Source organism: Lissotriton vulgaris, chromosome 6 (genome assembly GCF_964263255.1).
Source record: "Lissotriton vulgaris chromosome 6, aLisVul1.2, whole genome shotgun sequence".
Classification (NCBI taxonomy): Eukaryota; Metazoa; Chordata; class Amphibia; order Caudata; family Salamandridae; genus Lissotriton; species Lissotriton vulgaris.
In genome coordinates, this window is record NC_141694.1 from 27,686,081 (window position 1) to 27,712,745 (window position 26,665).

The 26,665-nt window shown below is 46.9% G+C and overlaps 1 protein-coding gene across 2 annotated transcripts in view; it reads left to right on the forward strand.

Annotated features, from left to right (window-relative positions):
• The window catches only part of MOCS1 (molybdenum cofactor synthesis 1), a 287,072-nt gene that overhangs the window by 139,121 nt on the left and 121,286 nt on the right, over window positions 1-26,665 (forward strand). For both annotated transcript variants that reach the window (XM_086925881.1, XM_086925882.1), the window contains exon 5: window positions 7,146-7,207. In XM_086925881.1, the coding sequence (XP_086782007.1) occupies window positions 7,146-7,207 (62 nt within the window). The remainder of the gene's footprint in view (window positions 1-7,145; window positions 7,208-26,665) is intronic.

Consider the following 26,665-nt stretch of genomic DNA (forward strand, 5'->3'; position numbering starts at 1 on the left):
CTCAAGGCGCTAGAGGAAGGGTGGGGAATTACTTGTCGAATATCCAAGTTTTAAGTTGCTTTCTGAATGCTAGGTGGTTCTGAGTGAGGCGAAGGTGAGTGGGAAGTGAGTTCCAGGTTTTATCTGCCAGGTAGGAGAAGGATCTACCTCCCATGGTGGATTTGTTGATGCGAGGTACAGTTGCAAGGGCTTGGTTGGAGGATCGTAGGTGGCGGGAGGGGGTGTAGAAGGAAAGTCGTGAGTTGAGGCATTCGGGTCCAAGTTCGTAGAGTGCTTTGTGTGCGTGGGTTAGGAGGCGGAAAGTAATCCTCTTGTTAACGGGGAGCCAGTGGAGGTTTTTCAGGTGTCCAGAGATGTGGTCTTTACGCGGGATGTCTAGTATGAGTCTGGCTGAGGCGTTCTGGATGCGTTGGAGTTTTTTCTGGAGTGTGTCATCTCAACAGGCTGGAATATGAGCGTTTTAAAGCTGCTGCTGATTACCAGGACACAGGTGCATAATAGTAATCCCACCTTATATTTCGAAATAACCGCATGTGATAGTTCTATTAACAGCAAGCAGTGTCGGAGGCCTGCACACAAAGCCAGTAGGGGGTCCCGTGCAACAGTGGGAATCACTTCAGACTGAGCGTGCAGCAGTGTGAATCCCTCAAGACTGAGCGTGCAGCAGTGTGAATCGCTCAAGACTGAGCGTGCAGCAGTGTGAATCCCTCAAACTGAGCGTGCTGCAGTGTGAATCACTGAAGACATGGCGTGCAGCAGTGTGAATCCCTCAAGACTGAGCGGTCAGCAGTGTGAATGCCTCAAGACTGAGCGTGCTGCAGTGTGAATCACTGAAGACACGGCGTGCAGCAGTGTGAATCCCTCAAGACTGAGCGGTCAGCAGTGTGAATCCCTCAAGACTGAGCGTGCTGCAGTGTGAATCACTGAAGACACGGCGTGCAGCAGTGTGAATCCCTCAAGACTGAGCGGTCAGCAGTGTGAATCCCTCAAGACTGAGCGGTCAGCAGTGTGAATCCCTCAAGACTGAGCGGTCAGCAGTGTGAATCCCTCAAGACTGAGCTTGCAGCAGTGTGAATCCCTCAAGACTGAGCGGTCAGCAGTGTGAATCCCTCAAGACTGAGCGTGCAGCAGTGTGAATCACTGAAGACACGGTGTGCAGCAGTGTGAATCACTCCAGACTGAGCGTGCAACCGATGAATCCCTCAAGACTGAGCGTGCAACAGTGTGAATACCTCAAGACTGAGCGTGCAGCAGTGTAAATCCCTCCAGACTGAGCGTGCAGCCATGTGAATCACTCCAGACTGAGCGTGCACCAGTGTGAATACCTCAAGACTGAGCGTGCAACAGTGTGAATACCTCAAGACTGAGCGTGCAGCAGTGTGAATCCCTCAAGACTGAGCGTGCAGCAGTGTGAATCCCTCCAGACTGAGCGTGCAGCAGTGTGAATCACTGAAGACTGAGCGTGCAGCAGCGTGAATCTCTCAAGACTGAGCGTGCAGCAGTGTGAATCACTGAGACCTGAGCGTGCAGCAGTGGGAATCTCTGAAGACTGAGCGTTTAGCAGTGGGAATCGCACAAGACTGAGCATGTACCAGTGTGAATCCCTCAAGACTGAGCGTGCACCAGTGTGAATCCCTCAAGACTGAGCGTGCAGCAGTGTGAATCCCTCAAGACTGAGCGTGCAGCAGTGTGAATCCCTCAAGACTGAGCGTGCAGCAGTGTGAATCCCTCCAGACTGAGCGGTCAGCAGTGTAAATCCCTCCAGACTGAGCGGTCAGCAGTGTAAATCCCTCCAGACTGAGCGGTCAGCAGTGTGAATCACTCCAGACTGAGCGTGCAGCAGTGTGAATCACTCCAGACTGAGCGTGCAGCAGTGTGAATCTCTCCAGACTGAGCGTGCAGCAGTGTGAATCTCTCAAGACTGAGCGTGCAGCAGTGTGAATCTCTCAAGACTGAGCGTGCAGCAGTGTGAATCACTGAGACCTGAGCGTGCAGCAGTGTGAATCACTGAGACCTGAGCGTGCAGCAGTGGGAATCTCTGAAGACTGAGCGTTCAGCAGTGTGAATCCCTCAAGACTGAGCGTTCAGCAGTGTGAATCCCTCAAGACTGAGCGTGCAGCAGTGTGAATCCCTCAAGACTGAGCGTGCAGCAGTGTGAATCCCTCAAGACTGAGCGGTCAGCAGTGTGAATCCCTCCAGACTGAGCGTGCAGCAGTGTGAATGACTCCAGACTGGGCGTGCAGCAGAGTAAATCCCTCCAGACTTGGTGTGCAGCAGAGTGAATCACTCAAGACTGGGTGTGCAGCAGTGTGAAGTGAAGGGGTTTTATAAAGCGCATCTGCTGCCCGAAGGCGTCCAAGCGCTGGTAGTGGAAAAACAGGTTCTGAGGGAGGAGGGGGAGGGAGGAAACAGAAGGGGATAGGTAGGGGGATTAGTTTCTGAATAGGAGTGTTTTAAGTTATTTGCGGAAGTGCAGTGTGAATCCCTCCAGACTGAGCGTGCAGCAGTATGAATCACTCCAGACGGAGCGTGCAGCCGAGTGAATCACTCCAGACGGAGCGTGCAGCCCAGTGAATTCCTCAAGACTGAGCGATCAGCAGTGTGAATCACTCAAGACTGAGGGGTCAGCAGTGTGAATCACTCAAGACTGAGCGGTCAGCAGTGTGAATCCCTCAAGACTGAGCGGTCAGCAGTGTGAATCCCTCAAGACTGAGCGGTCAGCAGTATGAATCACTCCAGACTGAGCGTGCAGCAGTGTGAATCCCTCCAGACTGAGCGGTCAGCAGTGTATATCCCTCCAGACTGAGCGTGCAGCAGTGTGAACCCCTCCAGACTGAGCGGTCAGCAGTGTAAATCCCTCCAGACTGAGCGGTCAGCAGTGTGAATCACTCCAGACTGAGCGTGCAGCAGTGTGAATCACTCCAGACTGAGCGTGCAGCAGTGTGAATCACTCCAGACTGAGCGTGCAGCAGTGTGAATGACTCAAGACTGGGCATTCAGCAGAGTGAATCACTGCAGACTGAGCGTGCAGCAGTGTGAATCACTGCAGACTGAGCGTGCAGCAGTGTGAATCCCTCAAGACTGAGCGGTCAGCAGTGTGAATCCCTCAAGACTGAGCGGTCAGCAGTGTGAATCCCTCAAGACTGAGCGGTCAGCAGTGTGAATCCCTCAAGACTGAGCGGTCAGCAGTGTGAAACCCTCCAGACGGAGCGGTCAGCAGTGTGAATCCCTCAAGACTGAGCTTGCAGCAGTGTGAATCCCTCAAGACTGAGCGGTCAGCAGTGTGAATCCCTCAAGACTGAGCGGTCAGCAGTGTGAATCCCTCAAGACTGAGCGGTCAGCAGTGTGAATCCCTCAAGACTGAGCGGTCAGCAGTGTGAATCCCTCAAGACTGAGCGGTCAGCAGTGTGAATCCCTCAAGACTGAGCGGTCAGCAGTGTGAATCCCTCAAGACTGAGCGGTCAGCAGTGTGAATCCCTAAAGACTGAGCGGTCAGCAGTGTGAATCACTCCAAACTGAGCGTGCAGCAGTGTGAATCACTGAAGACTGAGCATGCAGCAGTGTGAATCCCTCAAGACTGAGCGTGCAGCAGTGTGAATCACTTCAGACTGAGCGTGCAGCAGAGTGAATCACTCCAGACTGGGTGCGCAGCAGAGTGAATCACTCCAGACTGGGTGCGCAGCAGAGTGAATCCCTCAAGACTGAGCGTGCAGCAGTGTGAATCCCTCAAGACTGAGCGTGCAGCAGTGTGAATCCCTCAAGACTGAGCGTGCAGCAGTGTGAATCCCTCAAGACTGAGCGTGCAGCAGTGTGAATCCCTCAAGACTGAGCGTGCAGCCAAGTGAATCCCTCAAGACTGAGCGGTCAGCAGTGTGAACCATTCAAGACTGAGCAGTCAGCAGTGTGAACCACTCAAGACTGAGCGGTCAGCAGTGTGAATCCCTCAAGACTGAGCGTGCACCTGTGTGAATCCCTCATGACTGAGCATGCACCAGTGTGAATCCCTCAAGACTGGGCGTGCAACAGTGAATCCCTCAAGACTGAGCGGTTAGCAGTGTTAATCCCTCAAGACTGAGCGGGCAGCAGTGTGAATCCCTCCAGACTGAGCGTGCAGCAGAGTGAATCACTAAAGACTGAGCATAAAGCAGCGTGAATCCCTCAAGACTGAGCATGCACCATTGGAGTGGAATGGTGTAAGTGACGCCATTGGATTGGAACGGTGCGAGTGACGCCATTGGATTGGAACGGTGCGAGTGACGCAATTGGATTGGAACGGTGCGAGTGACGCCATTGGATTGGAACGGTGACACCAATGAATTGGAGCGGTGCGAGTGACGCCATTGGATTGGAATAGTGCGAGTGACGCCATTGAATTGGAATGATGCGTGCTGCCATTGGAGTGGAACGGTGTGAGTGGCGCCATTCAATTGTAATGGTGCGAGTGACGCCATTGGATTTGAATGGTGCGAGTGACGCCATTGGATTGGTACAGTGCGAGTGACGCCATTGGATTGAAACGGTGCGAGTGACGCCATTGGATTGGTACGGTGCGAGTGACGCCATTGGATTGGTACGGTGCGAGTGACGCCATTGGATTGGTACGGTGCGAGTGACGCCATTGGATTGGTACGGTGCGAGTGACGCCATTGGATTGGTATGGTGCGAGTGACGCCATTGGATTGGTATGGTGCGAATGACGCCATTGGATTGGTACGGTGCGAGTGACGCCATTGGATTGGTACGGTGCGAGTGACGCCATTGGATTGGTACGGTGCGAGTGACGCCATTGGATTGGTACGGTGCGAGTGACGCCATTGGATTGGTACGGTGCGAGTGACGCCATTGGATTGGTACGGTGCGAGTGACGCCATTGGATTGGAATGGTGCGAGTGACGCCATTGGATTGGAATGGTGCGAGTGACGCCATTGGAGTGGAATGGTGCGAGTGACGCCATTGGAGTGGAATGGTGCGAGTGACGCCATTGGAGTGGAATGGTGCGAGTGACGCCATTGGAGTGGAATGGTGCGACTGACGCCATTGGAGTGGAATGGTGCGAGTGACGCCATTGGAGTGGAATGGTGCGAGTGACGCCATTAGATTTGTACGGTGCGAGTGACGCCATTGGATTGGAATGGTGCAAGTGACGCCATTTGATTGGTACGGTGCGAGTGACGCCATTTGATTGGTACGGTGCGAGTGACGCCATTGGATTGGTACGGTGCGAGTGACGCCATTGGATTGGTACGGTGCGAGTGACGCCATTGGATTGGTACGGTGCGAGTGACGCCATTGGATTGGTACGGTGCGAGTGACGCCATTGGATTGGTACGGTGCGAGTGACGCCATTGGATTGGTACGGTGCGAGTGACGCCATTGGATTGGAATGGTGCGAGTGACGCCATTGGATTGGAATGGTGCGAGTGACGCCATTGGAGTGGAATGGTGCGAGTGACGCCATTGGAGTGGAATGGTGCGAGTGACGCCATTGGAGTGGAATGGTGCGAGTGACGCCATTGGAGTGGAATGGTGCGACTGACGCCATTGGAGTGGAATGGTGCGAGTGACGCCATTGGAGTGGAATGGTGCGAGTGACGCCATTAGATTTGTACGGTGCGAGTGACGCCATTGGATTGGAATGGTGCAAGTGACGCCATTTGATTGGTACGGTGCGAGTGACGCCATTTGATTGGTACGGTGCGAGTGACGCCATTGGATTAGTACGGTGCGACTGTTGCCATTTGGATTGGAACGGTGCGAGTGTCGCCATTGGATTGGAACGGTGCGAGTGTCGCCATTGGATTGGAACGGTGTGAGTGTCGCCATTGGATTGGAAATGTGCGAGTGACACCAATGAATTGGAGCGGCGCGAGTGACACTATTGGATTGGAATAGTGCAAGTGACGCCATTGGTTTGGAACGATGCGTGACGCTATTGGAGTGGAACTGTGGGAGTGACGCCATTGGATTTGAATGGTGTGAGTGACGCCATTGGATTGGAAGGGTGCAAATGAGGACATTGGATTGGAACGGTGCGAGTGACGCCATTGGATTGGAACGGTGCGAGTGCCGCCATTGGATTGGAACGGTGCGTGTGACTCCATTGGAGTGGAACGTGCGAGTGAGGCCATTGGATTGTAACGCCATTGGATTGGAACGGTGCGAGTGACGCCATTGGATTGGAACGGTGCGAGTGGCGCCATTGGATTGGAACGGTGCGAGTGGCGCCATTGGATTGGAACGGTGCGAGTGGCGCCATTGGATTGGAACGGTGCGAGTGGCGCCATTGGATTGGAACGGTGCGAGTGGCGCCATTGGATTGGAACTGTGCGAGTGGCGCCATTGGATTGGAACTGTGCGAGTGGCGCCATTGGATTGGAACGGTGCGAGTGGCGCCATTGGATTGGAACGGTGCGAGTGGCGCCATTGGATTGGAACGGTGCGAGTGGCGCCATTGGATTGGAACGGTGTGAGTGACGCCATTGGATTGGATCGGTGCAAATGAGGACATTGGATTGGAATGGTGTGAGTGACGCCATTGGATTAGAACGGTGTGAGTGACTACCTTGGATTGTTTTTTATGGCACCTCTAGTTAATCGTTGTATTGTAAAAAAAATATCAAAACAAGTTGAGTGGTTAATAATAAATTAGAAAACGTAAAGTATGTTGTAAATAATTATAGACTTAGGTACTTTTGATAATTTGCATTAGTAATGTATATATTTGAAAATATGCAGTATGTGACATGAACTGTGATTAATTACTTGTTGGTTTGGGTAAGGTTGGCCAGCCTATGTGTATTCCTTGTATAGGTGATTTCCATTGTCGTGGTTCATTTTTGTAGTACTCTTCTTTTTATTGGGGTTATTTTTCAATGTTTTTTTTTTATTAATACAATACATTCTAGCAACTGATGTAGTGTGTGCACTTGACATTTGTGAAGCTCATGCGTGTTTGAATACTGTAGCTGTCTTGCATGCAATGCATATGACCTTTGCGAATGCTTGGGAAGTGTTCTGGGCGCGGTTGCTCTTTCCAGGAGACGAGGAGAGGAAGGTTGACATTAGAGCAGACCATCAGTCAGTGTGTGCGCATCCTACACTCATCTGTTCCCATAGTGACCTGTTGCCGTCCCTTCTGTTGCAGGTTTCCATAAGGTGATGGAAGGCATCCACAAGGCCATCGAGCTTGGATACAACCCTGTCAAGGTGAGAGCTCTTCTCCTGCTTGTCCTCTCAGGTAGCCTCTACTATGATTAACTGTTCCAGTGTATCCTTTCTGAGGCTCATAAACTAATCATACCAAAAGTGTGTCTGAGCTCGACACTTCAGAGACGTGAGATGGGTGTTCAGGTCATAACACGAACATGTCTGGCCCTGCTCCCCTCTTCCTATGACCTCGCTTGAATCGAGCACCCCCACTCTTGACTTAGGCTGAATCTGTCCTATCGCAGGAGAAAGAATATATTGGGGACAACTTATCATGGTTCTCATGGAATCCCTAGTGGTTTGGTATCAAAACTGAAGTTCCCCACTTGATAAAGAAATGAGAGAACTGGAGCCGTAGAATAGCAAGTTATCAACATTTTGTTATTTTTTTTAGTTCAAGTTATAAAACGTATTTTCAACGAAACTTTATGTATCTGAATAATAATGTGCAAATACCGGATACAGGTATTCATTGTCCGCTGGATAATGCAGCGGTACTCGGTCCAAACCAGCTATCTGAGTTTCCATCTGAATATTATCCGAACATGTGCATAGCCTCGGTGCCGTCTTTCTTGCAGCTACAGGAACCACAAGATTTGAGAAGGCCAGAACGAGTTTAGCCTAAGAGACCAACACTACAAAAATACACAGTAACAAAACACACAGGGGCACTCTACCTGTTCTAGACATGAGACCCCTCCCACCCGACCCCCCCCACACAGCGATAACAAGGCCCTTACCCCTAACCGCTGTATATTAAGCCGCGCCTCTGGCGCACTGTGCATGCAAGTTATTCTTAGTTTCTTAAGGTGTTTTCCCTGTTCCAAGGAAGTTGGGGGAAGGGGGTGGGTTACTTGGGCTCCATCTTAGTATTTCTGTAATAAACCGCAGGCCAAGGTTGGTTGAAAGGACATTACTGTGACTATGGATGAATGTCACCACTCTATATAAGACACTGATCTGTATTATGCCAAGGATTTTTTGAGGTGGTTTTGAAAAGTTATGTTGAACCGTTTACTGTATATGCCCAAAAACGGATTAAGACCGATTGAGACAAAATGCACAGTTACAAGGCAGCAGACAGGGGATTTAAATGGAACCGAAAAAGAAGGGTTTCAGCCTGAAAAATCATTTCAGATGTGTGTGAGGGATGGTCATTTTTTACGATGAGGAGAATCTTAAGCACAGAGTGCAAAGGTCAGTAGAAGGGAGTCACGTGGGCGATGGCAATTGGTTATCAAAGACATTCGTTTTGTGTTCACTGCAGCAATGTCGTAGGGAGAGTAGAACGGGTGTGAGTGAAGACAGTTTTTAATTTCTGAAATCTGCAGCATTCATAATCCATTTTAAACTTTCCAATGGCTACTGAGGACAAGGCGTTAAAAAGGCCATGATGGAACTGGAACCTGCAGATATATTGCTTTATTGATTTTAAGGCAATAGTAAGTTTGTAAATCTGAAGCTATGGCAGAGGTTTGGATCTGTAGTATCCAGGCCAGCTCTGATTCTGATTCTGAAGTGAAGTCTGATGGCGTTAACTGGAGCACCATTGTATTATCAGTATTTTATAATAGCGATACTAATAGCACTAAGAGACAGTTTGAGCTGTGCAGTGCGATGGACGGTAGGGTAATGCTCTATGCAGGGCTGAAGTACTCCATCCCACTGGAGATGCAGTGAAAGACAGGCCCTGGGTGGCAGTGCAGCTTCCTCAGAGGCACCCACCTATATTGAGCTGGGGGTGTAGACACGGCTGTAGCCCTGCACCCGACCCAGCCCCTACATACAGGAGTCCACCCCAGGGACGAACGGTGGACCTGTGGCGCTGGGTATCAGGGGTTCAGTCTGTGTTTTCTTTAGTGAAGGGGCTGCCATGGAGGAGAGAGCTCTTGTGCTGCCGTTCTGTGCTGTCCACCCATTTTTATTCTTTATTTTTTTATTTTACCGAGTTTGATATAGTGCAAACTTGACCCGAATAGGGTATCGGGGCGCTTTACATAGCACCAGCTGCATTACATGAGGACACATTCATTTTTTTGATACTCCTATAGCTAGCAATGCCGGTGAAGATGCACTAGACCAGTGGTGCCCTGCTCTTTAAGAACCACAACCCACTTTTTAGGGCTCGGGCCTGCGTCACCACGAAGTGGGGGCGGAGCTTACGTGCTCTTTTGTTTTCGAAAAAAAAATAATTCTGAAAGGGGTCCAGGCTGGCACATTCCTTAGTGCGCGCCACATTTTTTATGGCATCTGCCTAGTGATTAGTCTTCGTTGTGCTGTATATTTAGTAGCCTTGACGTGAGAGGCTATATTTAGTTTTCGTCCGTCATTTATTTCAGTTTCATGGCATAAAGTGTGCGGTTACGTGCACGGAAGACTTATTAATCTTAATTAGGAGCTGTCAGGCTGGCCGTGTAATGCATTCCAGATGGTGTGCGCGCGTTCACCATAGAGCAGTGAGTTTGTCGGGCGCGCGTCCTCCTCCCGTGCACACAGGCATTGATGAACTGCCTAACTGCGTTTGTGGCTATGCATATTTTTTATTTGTAGAGGATTCTGTGACTCAGGTACTTTGTATGGTGTGGCTGTGCGCGACCGCTATAGCCTCCCAGGTCAATTAAACCATCCAGATGAATATCAACCCAGGAATAACGAATAGGACAAGAATGGTTTTCAATTTTTCTTGTCACTCTAATAATCATTTGAGCACTTAAGAGGAAGGGTAAGGTTCATGCCCTGGCAGCTAACACTTAGAAGTTTTCCCCTATGGGAGGCCGTTGAAACCTGGGTACTGGCAATAAATTGGCAGGAGGTTATACCAGACACCCTAAAGAGGACCTTGGCCATGAACCCTTCTTTGCAAAACCACATAGCATTTAAAGTGGCAAACGTGAGCCATTTAAACTCTGCTACTGCAGAGTGGCGGTGAGTGGCGGCGAGTGCAGAGTGGCGGCGAGTGCAGAGTGGCGGCGAGTGCAGAGTGGCGGCGAGTGCAGAGTGGCGGCGAGTGCAGAGTGGCGGCGAGTGCAGAGTGGCGGCGAGTGCAGGTGCAGAATAAACAGTGTGTGACTATGCAGGGTGACATTGGGAGTGTGCGGGTGAGCAGTGTGTGAATGTGTAGGGGCAGTGTGTGATTGTGCAGAAAACACCACACACACATACACCACACACACATAGCACACACACACACACACCATAGACCCATACACCACACACACCACACACACACATAAGGCACACAGAAACCACACACCTCAGTCTCTCAACACCACACACTTGTCACCACTCAACACAACACACTCACCACCACACTCCCCAGGCTCACCCTCACAGACTCACCGCCACACACTCACCAGTACACAGAATACAACACACAGAACAACACACCCCCAGCCGTCAATGAATGCTTTCACCATGCACAAACACCAACAACCATCAGCCATCTGTGCACGCTTTTACCAAGCACACACCCACCATCCGTCAGTGCACCCTTCCACCAGGCGCACACACCTCCAGCCGGCAGTGCACTTTTCCACCAAGCAATCACAGTATAGTACACTTTACTTTTAAACATATTCATATAAAACACAGCATGCCACCATTGGTAAAATTACAATCCAACCCACATAATTCCACTACACACCACATGCACACACTCCATAACACATGGCGAAAAGACATTGGCATTTACAATGCCATTAGCTCAAACTCAAATAAATCCGAGCCCGATTGCATTTCTAATGCTTGTTCAAATGGCACGCGTCTGCACCTACCTTTCACGGGCGGAGGAGGGGCGAGTTTTCAATGTAACTAGGCGTTGTGTGGTGGCGCATTGTCATTTGCAGGCGCCACATTTCCAATAAAAATGGTGACTAACTTTGCACAGAAACGCAGGTCTAAGCACTCAAATGATAATATGTGGAGACCGGGCTTCTGTGGGGATTTATTGTTTGTGCATCAACAAGTAAAGTGTTTTGAGCCGATCAAAATCTGTTTGCAGCACAATTTACAGTTAAAGCTTTTTCGAACTATGAATACATAAATTTCATTTACAGGTCTTTACATTTTGTTGTGTGTTGCAAAAAGCCTGATATCCTTTCCTTTCACGTTCCCTGTACTCTAGCAAGATTGTCACATAATTCACTACAAAAACTCCTCTTGTCGTCAAAGAAGCAAAAGTAAATATCAATCCCATGTTAAAGGATGGACAGCAGCATTTTGTCAGAAGATAAGGTCTGACATTTAACCTCTGTCTTAGATGCACTGACAAATGTGACAAGATAAACATAGAACTTAAAGACATCTTTATTTATTGCCCGGTCGTTCCCGACTCACCAAAAATCAAGCACCGAACTAGAACATTTGTGGCAGAGAGAAGAGTGAAATAGTGCCAGGTGATGTTTTTAAGGCCGTGTTGTGTTTTCTCTTCAATAATTTCATTGCATACCTTAGGGCATGATTTATAGTTACTTGAGATAAGTAGAACTGGTGAACTTCAGTGCTTTTGTTTGCTTAAAATATTACATTGCAAAGTAATTTCCAAATAAACTCTACTTTAAACTCTGTTTTTCTGTGAATTTCATTTTTTTTATTTATAACATTAGGTTATATTTACTTACAATACGTAAAGCCAACCCCTCAGCACGCATGCCCTTTGTGGCCAACCCCCTGTAGGTAGGCAAGCCCACGATGCGCACTGCCTTCGACACAGCCCTGTTGCCATCATCCTCTCTCTTGGTCCCCCCGTTTCTGTCTGCGAACCCCCTGCCGAAAGCCAAACCCATGCAGTTCACGGCCTTTGACCTGGAGTGGTGTGGGGTTGGCCGTAGGTCCTAGTCTGTGTCCTCTCCCTCTATCCAACCCCTCCCCGTAGGTGGCCAACCTTACAAGCACAGCTGCTGCCTGTGTGTGGCGTGGTGTTGGATGGTGGATCTGGCCTGCGGACAGGTCCTGCATCCTAGACATGAGCGTTGTGCCTTTTCCCAAACCACATCAGTTCTGGTAGTATAACAGAGATATTTGCAGAAAGATTATCGGTTTAGATCAATCAATTATCATTTGTAGTGTGCAGCACTGACACCACTGGGGATATCTGAGGTCCGAGGTCTATCGTGCCAGCCCCCCCTCCAATGGGTCTTGAAGAAACAGTAGGAAGAAACGAGCAGAAAAAGCAAAACAAAGGGCAGAAAAACGAGTAAGCAGTAAAAGGCAAAACAGGGGGCAGAAAAGACAAAACAGAGCAACAGCGTTTAAAACATATGGCAGTAAAACAAGTAGAAAAGGCCAGTGGGCAGGCAAACGAGCACAAAAGGCAAAAGAGAGGATAGAAAAACGAGCAGAAAGGCAAAACAGAGCAGAAGAGGGCAAATCAAAGTGTAGAAAACCCCAAAGCAAAACGGGGCAGAAAAAGCAAAACAGGGGGCAGAAAAATTAGCAGAAAAGGCAACACAGAGCAAGAAACGATCATAGGAGGCACAGCAGAGTGCATCAAGTAGACGGGCAACAGAGGGTAGCGGGCAAGCTGGACAGGAGAACTATCGCAGGGGTTGCTGTTAAGCATCTCTGGAGAGAGGGTGGGGGGCCCGGTGGCAGGAGGAGGGAAACAGCAAGAGTAGAGAAACGGTGGGAAGAGTGAAGAAATGAGCAAAATAAGGCAAAAAATAGGGCGGAAAAGGCAAAACAGCAGAAGAGGGCTCAAAAACAAGCAGAAAAGGCAAAGCAGGGCTCAAACGAGTGAAAGGCAAAACGGAGCAGATGAGTGAAGAACAGAGTGTAGAAAATTACCAGAAAAAGGCAAAATAGAGGGCAGAAAAATTAGCAGAAAAGGCAAGATGGAGGGCAGAAACAGGCAAAATAGAGGGTAGAAAAATTAGCAGAAAAAGCAAAACCGAGCAAGAAACGAGCAGAGGAGGCACAACCGAGGGCAGCAGGTAGACAGACAGCAGAGGGTAGGGGGCAGCGCTCTGGACAGGAAAACAGTCGCAGGGGGAAATGGCACAAGGACTTGTTCTTATAATTGATAGTAAGAGGTTGACGGATGTGAAGCAATTACCATTTTAAGTGCACGTGCAGCAATCGTAAAACTACAAGTTTTGTTAGTAATTAATAGGTATTGTACACTGAGCCTGGGTCTTACAAAGTAAATTAATGATTCTGTTTCATAGTGCCTTTATAAAATAAGTGTTCTGATGACTCAAATGACAAGATCAAAAGGATAATAAACCAGCACAGATCTCTGGCGCCTTTAACAGGGTACCGAACGTGTAATGGCATCATATTAGTATTAAGGTGCATAATTGGAACAAATAGAAGAGGCGATGGGGAATCGATCTTTAGAAGGGGTTATTGGAGGGTTTATCAAGTTTTCCTGATCAAATTCTCCAGGCTCAGAGTAAATAACTAGAAGTGGCAAAAACAAGTTGTTCAATAGTGCCATATTCAGGTGCTCATGATCCTAGCAGCCTCCTAGTGTTAAGTTATGCCTAATAGCCTACAAATGGAGACAGTCCACCTTTTTCATGGAATCCGGGATCTGGGGCAAAAAAACAGGAAGTGATCCACTTACTCCAAGATTGTCAGGCAAAAAGTACAATAAGCAGAAGACGTAGAATCCTTGGGCCCTTTTGATGCAAAGAGTAAGATTGTCAGATCTAAACCTAATGTATATAGGGTTTTAGCATAATTGGGACTGATCCCATCTGAATAAGGGTCAAAGCTGGAAATGCATTTATGCTGAGGAAATTTTGCAATGATGCCCTTCTCCTTTTGGTCATTCCAAAGTTTAAATTATGTACAGTTCCAAGAAGGTTCTCTATACTCCATAGTAATTATTTAACCCACCTGTCTGCGGATGATAGACTGCGATGTGAAACCATTTGACGTGTTATAGTTTCTGGACTTCCTTCATGACATGAGAAACAAAAGATCTTTCTTGGTCTGTTAATATTTGCTTAGGAAACCCATTTCTATCAAAAACAAAAGTATGCCTATAAGGCTGATACTATGTTAGGTGTTAGGTGTTGTGATAAAGTGAACATGTGCATCTTCAGAAAATCAGATTACACAATCCGTGATTACAAATACATATTTGAGATTACACAATCCGTGATTACAAATACATATTTGAGATTACACAATCCGTGATTACAAATGCATATTTGAGATTACACAATCCTTGATTACAAATGCATATTTGAGATTGCACAATCCGTGATTACAAATACATATTTGAGATTGCACAATCCGTGATTACAAATACATATTTGAGATTGCACAATCCATGGTTACAAATACCTATTTGAGATTGCACAATCCGTGATTACAAATACATATTTGAGATTACACAATCCATGATTACAAATGTATATTTGAGATTGCACAATCCGTGATTACAAATACATATTTGAGATTACACAATCCGTGATTACAAATACATGTTTGAGATTATACAATCCGTGATTACAAATGCATATTTGAGATTGCACAATCCGTGATAACAAATACATATTTGAGATTGCACAATCCGTGATTACAAATACATATTTGAGATTGCACAATCCATGGTTACAAATACATATTTGAGATTACACAATCCATGATTACAAATACATATTTGAGATTAGACAATTCGTGATTACAAATACATATTTGAGATTGCACAATCCATGGTTACAAATACATATTTGAGATTGCACAATCCGTGATTACAAATACATATTTGAGATTGCACAATCTGTGATTAAAAATACATATTTAAAAACCTAGTTTGTTTCTAGGGGTCCCATAACGTCCATGGTTATTTGATCAAATTGAGTATCAATTATATCAATAATAGGTAATAGTTGTAAGGGGGCCCTTGGCAACCCCAGTGTTGATCGGGTTCGACATATTTCGCAGGAATGGCATGTAGTCCAGGCCAGTAGAATCTTTGTAGGAGTTTATCTTTAAGATTAGACACTCCCAGGTGTCGACAATACGATCATGGACCAGTCCATGGCTTGAGGACATTATTCCTTGCAAACCAATCATTGCTTTTGCTTCTTGCCTGTTTTCCCTGGATCTGACTGAATTCTGTGAGGAGCCCATTTGCTTCCAAAAAGTGAGGAAGAGTTTTTACTTTATCCGATTTTCCAGGAGGCAGAAGAAAAGTCTGAGAGATAGTTTGATCTTTCTTGTGAGCTCGCTGGAAAGAAGCTAGAGAAACTAAAGTAAAGGAGTCACAAGAGAGGAAAGGTCCGTGGGAGAGTTGGATCTTCCTTGTGAGCTCGCAGGAAAGAAGCTAGAGTAACTGTAAAGTAACTTAGTGAGGACGAACTGCTTAGTTTCTTGGGTACTTTTTGTGTATCCTCCGGGATAAGGGACCTATCTCCATCTTCATCGTAAATCGGGTTCTGATTTCTGCATATCCTGTATTCTATTAGATAAATTACCACAGTCCCAGTCTAGTACTACTTGTTCATTCGTTGAGTGGATGTGGGCCACGAGTAAAGTCATTTTCGGTCCATTCCAATCTTTTAAAGAGATTGTAAAGGGGATAATCGTGAAGATAATTATGCATACCCCAAATGTTTCTGAGTGTTTGAGAAACCCCTGTGGCAGCGGGTCGGTAATAACTGTCTGACAGCTCCTGACATTGATCTGGGCCAACCTTTTAAACCCATTCCCCAGGGCTGGAAGTTGGGTAGGTAATAAACTGGTACCCTCTCATACATTAATCATACCTCCTACATCTTTCTTCTTTCACTCCTTGCTTTTCTTGAAACATGACCTTGCCACGTGAACCAACTCCCCTCACTCATAACAAGCAAAGCTTTGATTATTTACACACAAAGTCCATGGTAATTCCAGGTGTTCCTTCTGACACAGCAGTCCAGACCACGATGGGATTCTGCAGCGCTCTTCAGTTCCCCAGAGGTATCATTCGTGAGTACTCAGACAGCAGTTTCAAGAGGAAAATGATACATTGCACCACAAGTGAAGTTTTTGCCCCCTTCTGTATTGTTTCCGCACATTCTCTTGGCCATGGTATTAGAAGATTGCCACCCGATAAGCTTATTAATGTCCTATTGATAGCCTCAAATATACACCAGTCTCAAGTACAAGGAAAACACGGTTTTGTGGGTGGTTGCAAATGGCCATTCCTCTACTCAACCCATATGCTGAATGAAGGCAACTCCTCTGTAAGCATTTATTTTATCAACAAAAGGGTATGTTTTCTATGGATTCAGATCATTGGAAGAATGTTTTAGAGAGATTCCCTCTGTTTAATTGTGACCCTTCTTGGATATGTTGGATGTGAGCATAACATTCTTATTTCATAGCAAGATTTTTGTTTCTCGAGTCTCGATAGGGTGCTTGGGAGTCAATGACTCGTGTTGCTGGGGAACTTGTGATATATTTACAGTAAAGAGACTCTGATTATATTATGAATTTTTATAAAAACACTCACTGTATCTGGTCTCCATCACAGTATGTCAATCTCTAACATATCTGCTGCACTCTACTCATGGTCTGATCACTGCCTCCTCACATCAAGCGTTAAAACGGAAAACCTTAACCCAGACAATTCCAGCTTTTTGCCTATGTGTCAGGAGTAAAGTGGACTCATGAAACTTGCAATACTCTCAAAGATCCATACCTTGGAGTCGCTGTGGATGTAGTGGCACCACTACAACAACTCAAAATGAGTCAGTGTGTCAAGCGTTATTTTGCTGGCTGAAGGAGAATAAGGCGGCCGCTAGCTAAGCCGCCGCTTGCTGCCACAGGCAGCTACGCCCTGTTCACTTACTAGCACAATGTGAGGCTGGTAGCCTCAATTCAGCCTTCTCGTGCTCCGGTTGGCAGCGTTTGGGAGTTCTCTTTCCCCTGTTTGTTTTTTTCTCTTTCTGGTCCTCCAAGCGGAGATTGCTGTGGCCGCCGCTCTCACCTCTGGATTTGTGTCGGCTGTATGGGGATAGTTGGTTTGCTGCCGCCCTGGAGCTGAGGAGGGGCCGCAGAGCAGCGGCTCGCAGGCTCCTCCATGTGGATATAGGCAGAGGCAGTACAGGACAACTTTTCCCGCGCAGCCAGGTCAGCGCGTCCCTGCCGTCCGAAGTGGAGGTTGCAGTGGAAGCGGACAACCATGGGCTACAGTCACTACAAAATACATCACTACAAGACCAGGTGCAGGGGGGGCAGGGTGGAGGGCTGCTGCTGCATACTGCCCCTGGTACTGAAGAACCGGGTTTTAGAACCCAGCAGCGCCAGGGAAAACGCTCGAAGTCTTCGGATTCCCCTGCCTCGGCAAACAGAGACACGGGACACTTCTTGATGACGTCAAAGACCAAAGTTTATTGGCTGCAACCAGGAACAGAGGACTACGAAGCACAACACGGGTGGTTCGCTAGAGACTGCACAATTTCAATGAGCGGAGCATGGTCTTTTATGCCAAAAATCACATTCCAAAGTAGCATCGGTTACACACAAACTGGCCAATGGCAATGTGACATTTCAAAAGTAGCGCATGACGACATTCCCATTTCCGTTGTCCAGCCCACCAGAAATGACCAAGCAAATTCCAATATCCTGTTCGATCAGGCTGGACAAAACCCATCATAAAACCTCAACCCAAATCAGTGATTGTCGTAAAGGAAGGAGCAGAAACCGATTGCAAGCAAGATAGAGTTGGGTGCAGTGTACTATAAACTTCGGCATGTCCTGCTCTTTGATCTTTATCTAACCTGCTGCTTAACAAGGAACTGGCTCAGCGAGGTCAGCCTCGGGCAAGAGAGTCAGTTCAGCCAGGTCACTCAGAAGTCAGCTAAGGTGTACGTGTCCCAAGGACTCGCTCGGCCGCAGTCATCGGCCTATGTGAGGGCAACCACACAAAATGGCTGCCGTACACAAAATGGAACCCGAGGGTTCAAACGGAATACGTAGTGTTCTCATTGATCGATTAAGACGAAAACACTCGTACACACCGCACTCGTGATTTGCGGTCCGCTGATACCAAAATCGTCTATTTCCGGCGACCTTTATAGAACGGGTTCGGAACCACCAAACCTCAGACCCTCAAACTACGGAACTACAGACCCTCCTTTTGCCCTTACATAGACAATAAACCCAAACCCATGTCAATCTGAATCTAGGTCTATCTTCATCAGATCATCGATATGTTGCTGTAGCATCATCCTAGTACTTAATACCTCTCTCTGGACAGGTCTCCTTGCACACGAAGTAGCACAGAGGCCACAAATAGCAGGAGCACACTGTACACAGAGACAGAACAGGAAAAGGATAGCTAAGACCATCCCAATGACCATCAGAATCTTCCATCCCCAAGTGGATATCAATCCCCAAAACCATCCCATCAACGACCAATCTCCTTTGTCTATATGTACAGAATCGGAGATCTTATGTAACTTGGAAATGGCCTGGAAGACTGATGGAGCGTTGTCTGGAATGAAAACGCAGCAGCTCGATTGAATTAGTTTACATACTCCACCTCGGTCTGCTAGTATGACGTCAAGAGCAACTCTATTCTGAAGTGTCATAAGTCGATCCGATTGGAGCTCAGCAGTCAAGTTACTAAGGGCACCGGCAGTTTCGACTATGGTGGACTCAACCACTCTCGTCAGCTGGCGAATATTCCTGCTGTTAGCCATCGGTCCCCAGAACGGCAGAAAACCCTTAAAGAAATCTCCCAACTCTTGCCCTGCGGTATCTTCCTGACTGAAGACACCTCTAGCAACTCTCATCTTATGGTAATCTGCCGCAGCTGTAAAAGTGGGAGGCAACAGGAAAGAAACAAAGCATGTGCTCGAACCGAAAAATCAGGGGGCAACCATGTATACACTTTGTCGTAGCAAACAAAATAGGTACCCTTAGCGGCTAGAAATGCTTGGGAAGTCTGAGACGTAAATACATAAGTCTCAGTGCAAACACTCTTCCCTAACTGAGCTTTCGAATTCTTGCCATTACCCTGCAGACAATAGCGACCCTGATGGGGTACTATCTAAATCGGTGGAGAACTTTTCGCTCGCTGGTTAACACTCAGACTAACTCCATATCCAGTAACGTCCCAACCACTATATGGTTCTTTCTCATCTTTCGGAATAGACTCAACCGCATAAGTCCCTTTAACCATGTCGACTATGCCTCTAGCTAAAGCACTATTCTTCGGATTGTCCTTCGGTGAACGTAAGGGATAGACACTATGGGCATAGATGAACATCGTTCTATATGCCCAAATAGAACCATTAAGACTGAAAGGCAAAACCAAGTAAGGAATACCATTACCGGTCGTATGGGGCATTAGTCCACAAATCCAACTGTTTGTTGTGTTCATAACTAACTGGTGTTGGTGAAAAAGTTGAATAAAGGAATTGCTGGCAAATTCCAATCTTCTGAGTACCTCATGTTCGGGCAGAGGGTGAAAAGAATGAGAAGAAATAGTAGGAGTAGGTGTAGGTTGCACAGTGGGAATAAACGTCACTTTAAAAGAGAATGTCACATAACCAATTAAAAATATCATCAAACTCAGTAGCAAAAATGAACATAGTATTAAAAATCTTTTCCGTGTTATCAGTTTGTGTATCTTATTTTTAAAACTCATTGTCTCTACAGGTCTCTCCAACTCGAAGAAATCCATCCTCACTAAATATGCTGCTCGCGGTGGTAGGGTGTTCTATGCTAAGGAATGTCTGTCAACCCAGGGCAACTCCCTTAGGCCAACCAAAACCGTCGACCTAGTGTCTCGGGTTTGCACTCCAAAGACTTGTCTACCGCGACCCTACAGCTGAACCCGGATGGCGGTTCGAAAAACAAAAATAAGTAGTTCCTCGGAGGAGAGTTAACCTGTAAACAGCAAAATCATAAAAAAAACTTCATTTATTTTTTATTAGTCCCACGACTCTTGGTCGCAAATTATAACGCTCTTTCCCAGGCAATGTCTGTTCTTTAATCAAAAGTTCAGCTCTGTAGTGTTCAATCGATTCAAAGGAGGCACAGCTTCTTGCAGAAGATCGTCACTTTCTTTCTCAGTGTTCGTTCCAATCAAACGGGCATCGCTGAATGGCAAAAATCGTGGCACAGTTTCAGTCTCAGAGTCTGGGAGTCCTTCCTGGACCCACCGGTCGTACGGTAAGGGCAACGGAGTCCGCTTGCAGTGTACGCCGTGGATCCAGTTTTTCTTGCCTTGCACTCGAACTGCAGAACGTGTAGACAGGAGGACCAGGTGCGGTCCTGTTCAGCGGGGCTGCTCGTTCTTGCTCCGCTGAAAATTCTTCACGAAAATCCAATCACCGGGTTCAATGGTGTGACCTGGATCTTCAGAAGCCTGTGGTAGGCTATCATGAACCTGTTGATGTAAGACACGCAGTTTAGCCGTCAGTTCGTACAAGTAATCAAGTAACACAGGGTATTCGAGCTCACTGAACTCTGTTGGTCTTGGCACGCCCCAAATATTCGCCGGGCGACCAAACACAACCTCATACAGACTCAAACCCATTCGTGAATCCACAGTCATTCTTGTGGACAAAAGGGCTAAAGGCAAAGCATCTGGCCATTGTAAACCAGAGCTCGCTTGGATTTTGGCCAACTTTAATTTCAAAGTGCCATTATAGCACTCGACTAAACCAGCTGATTGGGGGTGATTTGCAGCGTGGAACTTCTGCCTAATACCTAACCCATCACATACTCTCTTCATCACTTGACCCACAATTTCACTCCCATTGTCACTCCAGATAATTCTCGGCAATCCGAACCTAGGAAAGAACTCTTTGATAAGGGCTTTCGCTGTGGACAAGACAGTATTGTCCTTCAAAGGGTAAGCTTCCACCCATCTAGAAAAGGAGCAAACAACCACCAAAACATATTTCAGGTTGTTGCACCTCGATGTGGATGAAATCTAGCTGCAAAGCCTCGAACGGATACGTTGGAGGAGCAAAATGACCAGCCGGTGTTGGAATTCCTTTACCAGGATTGTACATCAAACACACCGTACAGTTCTTAACCAGATTCTCTGCACATCTGGGAATTCCTGCATTCTGCCAAACCAGAGCCAACAACTTGCAAATCCCTTTCACGCTAATATGTGCCATCCCATGAGCAATTGTAACAACTGGAAGCATATACGCGTCGGGCAACAACCATCTTTGATGCTCAGACAAATCAGTCCAACAACCATTCGAATCCAGTTTACCCTTACTTTCTCTCAATTTATTCAACTCTTTCTCTGTAGCTTTGGCTTGGATGGATTTCACACTCTCAATCGTATCTTCACACATACTTTTCTCTGGAACCCATCTCACCGAACCTGCAACATACATTCGGCTCATCACATTTCTCGCAGTTTCTTTCGCAACTTCATCCGCAAACGCATTTCCACGACCAACATCATCCGTAACTTTCTTATGGGCACTGTATTTCACAATCGCTACTTGCAACGGCAAAGTAAGTGATTCAAGAAGTTCATTCACCAACTGTCCATGCTGGATCTTCGTCCCATGCGAAGTCAAGAATCCACGTTCACGCCACAAAGGTCAAAAACTATGAGCAACACCAAACGCATACTGACTGTCAGTGTACATATTCACTCGTTTTCCTTTCGCCAACACACATGCTCTCGTCAATGCAATCAACTTTGCTGCTTGCGCTGAATTATGTGGGATACGTGCAGCTTCAACAATCGTATGCAAAGTCATAACCGCATATGCCGCAGTCGTATCACCATTCGGCAGCTTGAAGCATGAACCATCAACCCACAAGGTACCATCACACTCTGGGAGGGGAGTATCCCTAAGGTCTATCCTCCCTTTCGTTTCTTCCTCAGTTCTAAGGAAACAATCATGTTGTTCTTCAACATTATCTGTCTCAGCTGAAATTGGCAACAACGTGGCTGGATTCAACGTGTTGCATCTCTTAATGTGCATGTGACTCGCTAACAAGGTAAATTCGTAACCCGACAACCGAGCACTAGTTAAATGCTGTGTCTTGGTACGATTCAACAAGGTATCCACTGCATGGGGAACCATCACGATCAATGTATTGTCCATAACCAAACCAGCAGACTGTCGAATCGAAACAGCCGCTGCTGCTGTTGCTCTCAGGCAACTCGGCAACGCTCTAGCTACCGGATCTAAGGTCGACGAAAAAAACGCACATGGACGTTGCTTATCGCCGAACTGTTGAGTCAACACTGACAATGCACATCCCTCTCTCTCGTGGACATACAATGTGAAAGGCTTACTGTAGTCGGGGGTACCCAACACAGGAGCCGAACACAATGCTTTGTGTAGTTCGGAAAAGCTCTTCTGACATTCGTCAGTCCAAGAAATAGGATTTGGAGTGTCCTTAACAGTAGGAGCTATCAAAGGCTTTGCTAACAAGGAGAAATTAGGGATCCACTGTCTACAGTACGACGTAATACCCAAAAACGCACGCACTTCTCTCTGTGTCGTAGGAACATTCATTTTTGCAATAGCTTGAATTCTTTCTGGGGTCAGTTTCCTTCCCTCCTTCGATAAGGGGTGACCTAAGTAGGTTACTTCTTGTTGACAATATTGCAACTTGGAGAGAGAAACTTTGTGATGAAAATCAGACAAGTGGCGAAACAACGACAAGGTAGCTTCTCTACTAACCTCTTCATTGTCAGCAGCAACTAGCAAGTCGTCAACGTATTGAATAAGAGCAGCACCATCTGGTAAAACCAACAAATCAAGTTGCGTTTTCAAAGCTTGGCTATAGATCGATGGACTTGCAATAGCCTTGAGGAGCGAGCTAAAAGCGGAAACTTCGTCCTCCTAAAGAGAATCCAAAGATATCTCTACTTTCCACGGCAATCGGGATGCTGAAGAAAGCATTCTTCAAGTCAATCACCGAAAACAATGTGGCTGTAGCCGGAATCAAAGTCAACAAAGCGTGATATCCGGTACAACAGGAAATTGCGGAACCACGATCTTTTTCACTTCGCGAAGATCGATCACAAACCTATATACAGGAGGCTGTGAAGAATCAGTTCTCTTCAAAACAGGCAAAACCGGACTATTGCACACATTACCTCTCGTTTTCTCAATCACACCCTTTTCAATCCGATCGTAAATGATCGCCAAAAGTGCTCGCTCACCATCACTCGAGAAACGATACTGCGGAATGCGCTGTAACTTAGCATTCGCTTTCAGTGTCACAACATATGGCGGAATCTCCAACAGGCCTCCATCGTTCAGACCTGTAGCCCAAAGCGAATCGGGTAGGGAAGACAATTCAGGTGGAAGTCCATCCTTCGATATAAACATCGGAGAGATCACTCTCTTACCCAACGTAAGATGTACTCCTGACTTAGAACAATACAGCGTCGCATACAATCTTTTCAACAAATCCAATCCCAACAAGTTCTCACCACAACCTGTAGTCAAAATGAGGGGTGCTTCAAATCTACGAGGTCCAACAGAAAGAGACAACGGAGTAGAAATTGGATTCGTAACCGGGGCGCCAGAAAAACCTACAGAAACATTCTTTAAGCCAGACAAAGGTGCGCCAGGGAGTTTAGAGTGCATAATAGAACTCTTCGCAGCACCAGTATCCAACAGAAAAGGTTCTGACACACCTGATGCAAGCACTTCAACATAAGGTCCACTCTGATCTACTGGAACTGAAACAACTCCCTCTCTTTGTCTATGGCTGTCCTAGCAATCATTACCATCCACTTCCTCACCTTCAACGTAGTAATCGTCCGTATAGTACTGTGCCGTCCTACCAGACGCACCATTCTGCTGATCAAAACTATTCATTGAGTTCTGTGGAGGCAAAGCACGCCCATTTTGACCACGACCTCTACCTCTAGGCGCTTGTTGAGCACCTCGACCTCTCACAGCAGAGGCACCATTTGCGCGCTGTAACAAAACCGGGCAACTATTCTTGAAATGGCCCTCTTCTCTACAATACGCACACTGATTAGGCCCATACGGAAAACGTTGTTGAGAAGACTCGTTCCTTAGCGAGTTTCTCGAATATTGCTGATTCTGCTGATAATCGCGTTGATTATTAATACGGGGTGGATAAGCTTGTTGTAGAAGAACTTTAGTCTTCAATTCCTTAGTCTTCTTATCCGCTTTCTCTACATCATCTTTGTGTCTGTTTTCATAGTACTGGGCAGTAGCTAAAATCTGCGCTGACGTGGAAACAGCCCAAGCACTCTCAGAATCCTTCAACTTATTACACAACTCAGAAAGCAAATTATGTACGAATTTGTCGACTAACAATCTCTGGCCACCCTCAGTAGCCATGTCCTGACCACTATGGTCTACAAAAGTCTCTTCAAACCACGTGAAAAAGTCGGACACAGTTTCATCTTTCTTCTGCTTGCACGCAGCCAACTTGTCCCAATTTACACGCACTTCAGGCATTAGAGTCTTCATATAAGCAATAATCCTATCAGGAAGTTCAGTAATCAAATCCTCAGGCTTAGCGCCACCTACTTGTCTATTATCGGCATCTCTAAGGTGTGCCCATGTGTCACCTAATTCATGTGCATGATCTGTGTGACGAATCTTACCCCAAATAGGCTGTGGAACAACATCCCCAAACAACATGTCTGTCTGCCAAATTCATGACACACGAACCCACAGTCTGAGTCAGCTCTTTATAACCTCCCGCCAGATTTTTGCGCGGATCAGGTAAAGACTGTTTAATAGCCAAAACTTCAACACGCTTCCAAGGAACATGTACCCAGACACGCTGAAAGTGTGCAGCAACAGGTGGAACAGCATTAGGATCAGCAGGTCTCCAAACTGGAGGAACCTCACGCATCGGATATTGACGTGCTGTTCTCCTAACTGACGAATCCGGCTCAAACAGTCGCTCAGAAGGAGTGTCACTACGAAATGACAAAGTCGCAACTGCTTTCTGGATCTCATGAGGACTCACAATGGTCCCTTTCGCAAATTCGGAACGTATTCAGTACAACTCAGAAGGAGCTTGACCTACTTTGTCAATCCATTGTTCATGAAGGAACACACGCATCATCTCAAAGACGTACCGTTGCTTTGGTGCTTCCCATTGAAGGAAAACATCCATAACACCCTCAAGATCATACTGTGTAGCGTACGTAACCCATTTACGCGCCATGTGATCCAAAACTGTACGCTCATTAGCATCAGGCAACTGACTACGTGATTGTCTACGCTCGATAACAGGAGACGTACCCAATGATCCCAACAAAGGGGAAAGGAAACTAGAAACTGCAGCAGTCATTCTCTGTCTAGTAGAAGTAGAAGGTGAAAGAATAAGAGAAGACGGAACAATAGTAGAAGAATCCAAAGTCGGTACAGAAGGAGTATTATAGACAGGCGTAGGAGTAGCAGACGAAGGAGGAGGAAGAGTTGGTGGCCCCTGAGGAGGCTGCACCAAAGGAATAGTAGCCAACGGAGGAGGAGCTGGCTGTGGAGGAATCGCAGGTGGCAAAACAACCGGAGGTTGCACAACTACAACTGGTGGCGGTGGTGCCGTAGCAACCTGTGCATAAGGGGGAGGCGAACTCAAGAGATGCGACATTAAAGGATCTTTCGCAAGATCTTTCTTCTCTTCTTGCTCTTTAAATGGCAAAGCTGGGTAGCACTTATCTACCGCTAACTTCCTAACCCTAAACATCTGTTCGCTCTCTTGCTCTTCCTCATTATCCCTAAACGCTATAGCAGCTTGCACCTTTGACAAACCTCGTTCTCTTTTATTCTTCCTTGCTAATTTAATTTCTTTCTGTTTGGCTTCTTTGCGCCATATGCGGAAAGAGTCAAACATTGCCGGCCGGGCTTTCTTTTTGAACAGTTTAACTTCGAGATTATCTAGAATCTGTTTCAAAGCTACCATAACGGGGCCACTGTAGGACACCGTCTTTCTTCGTATATTTTACCCAAATGTCATTATATCCGATGGGGCCCACTCCATGTTTTACTTATAGCTCATAGGTCGGAGTTCTAATCTGAGGAACCGGACACGAATCCTCCAACCGGGAATCCCTAAAACAACCACAACCAAATATCTTTCCAAGTCTGCTAAGACCAGGCATCTTCGCTCACTAGTCTAGCTTCAAACTTCAAGGGAAATCTCAAAACGATAGTCTCGTGAATACACAAGTCCCTTGGCTTTGGGGCCTGCAGGTACCAAATCAAAGCGATCCTCGAAGGGATACCAAAATAAACTAAGGACTGGGAGACGCTCCACTCATACTTAACTGAAATGTCGATGGCGGCACCAGAAGACCCGTCTATCGTCTCGCTCTACAAATTGTCTATGGCTCCAAGACAGGGCGACAGTCAGGGCAGCAGTCCTTCGTAGCTGTCGGAAAGCGGGGAACCTCGCAGCAAAGGCTTTCGGACCACAACGACATACAGGGGTCGATGAAGTGGCAGGCCTTCCTCCAGAATTTCCACACGAAGCTCTCCACGATCTTCGGGCTTGGACCGGTACCGCTGAAGTCGCCCCGCG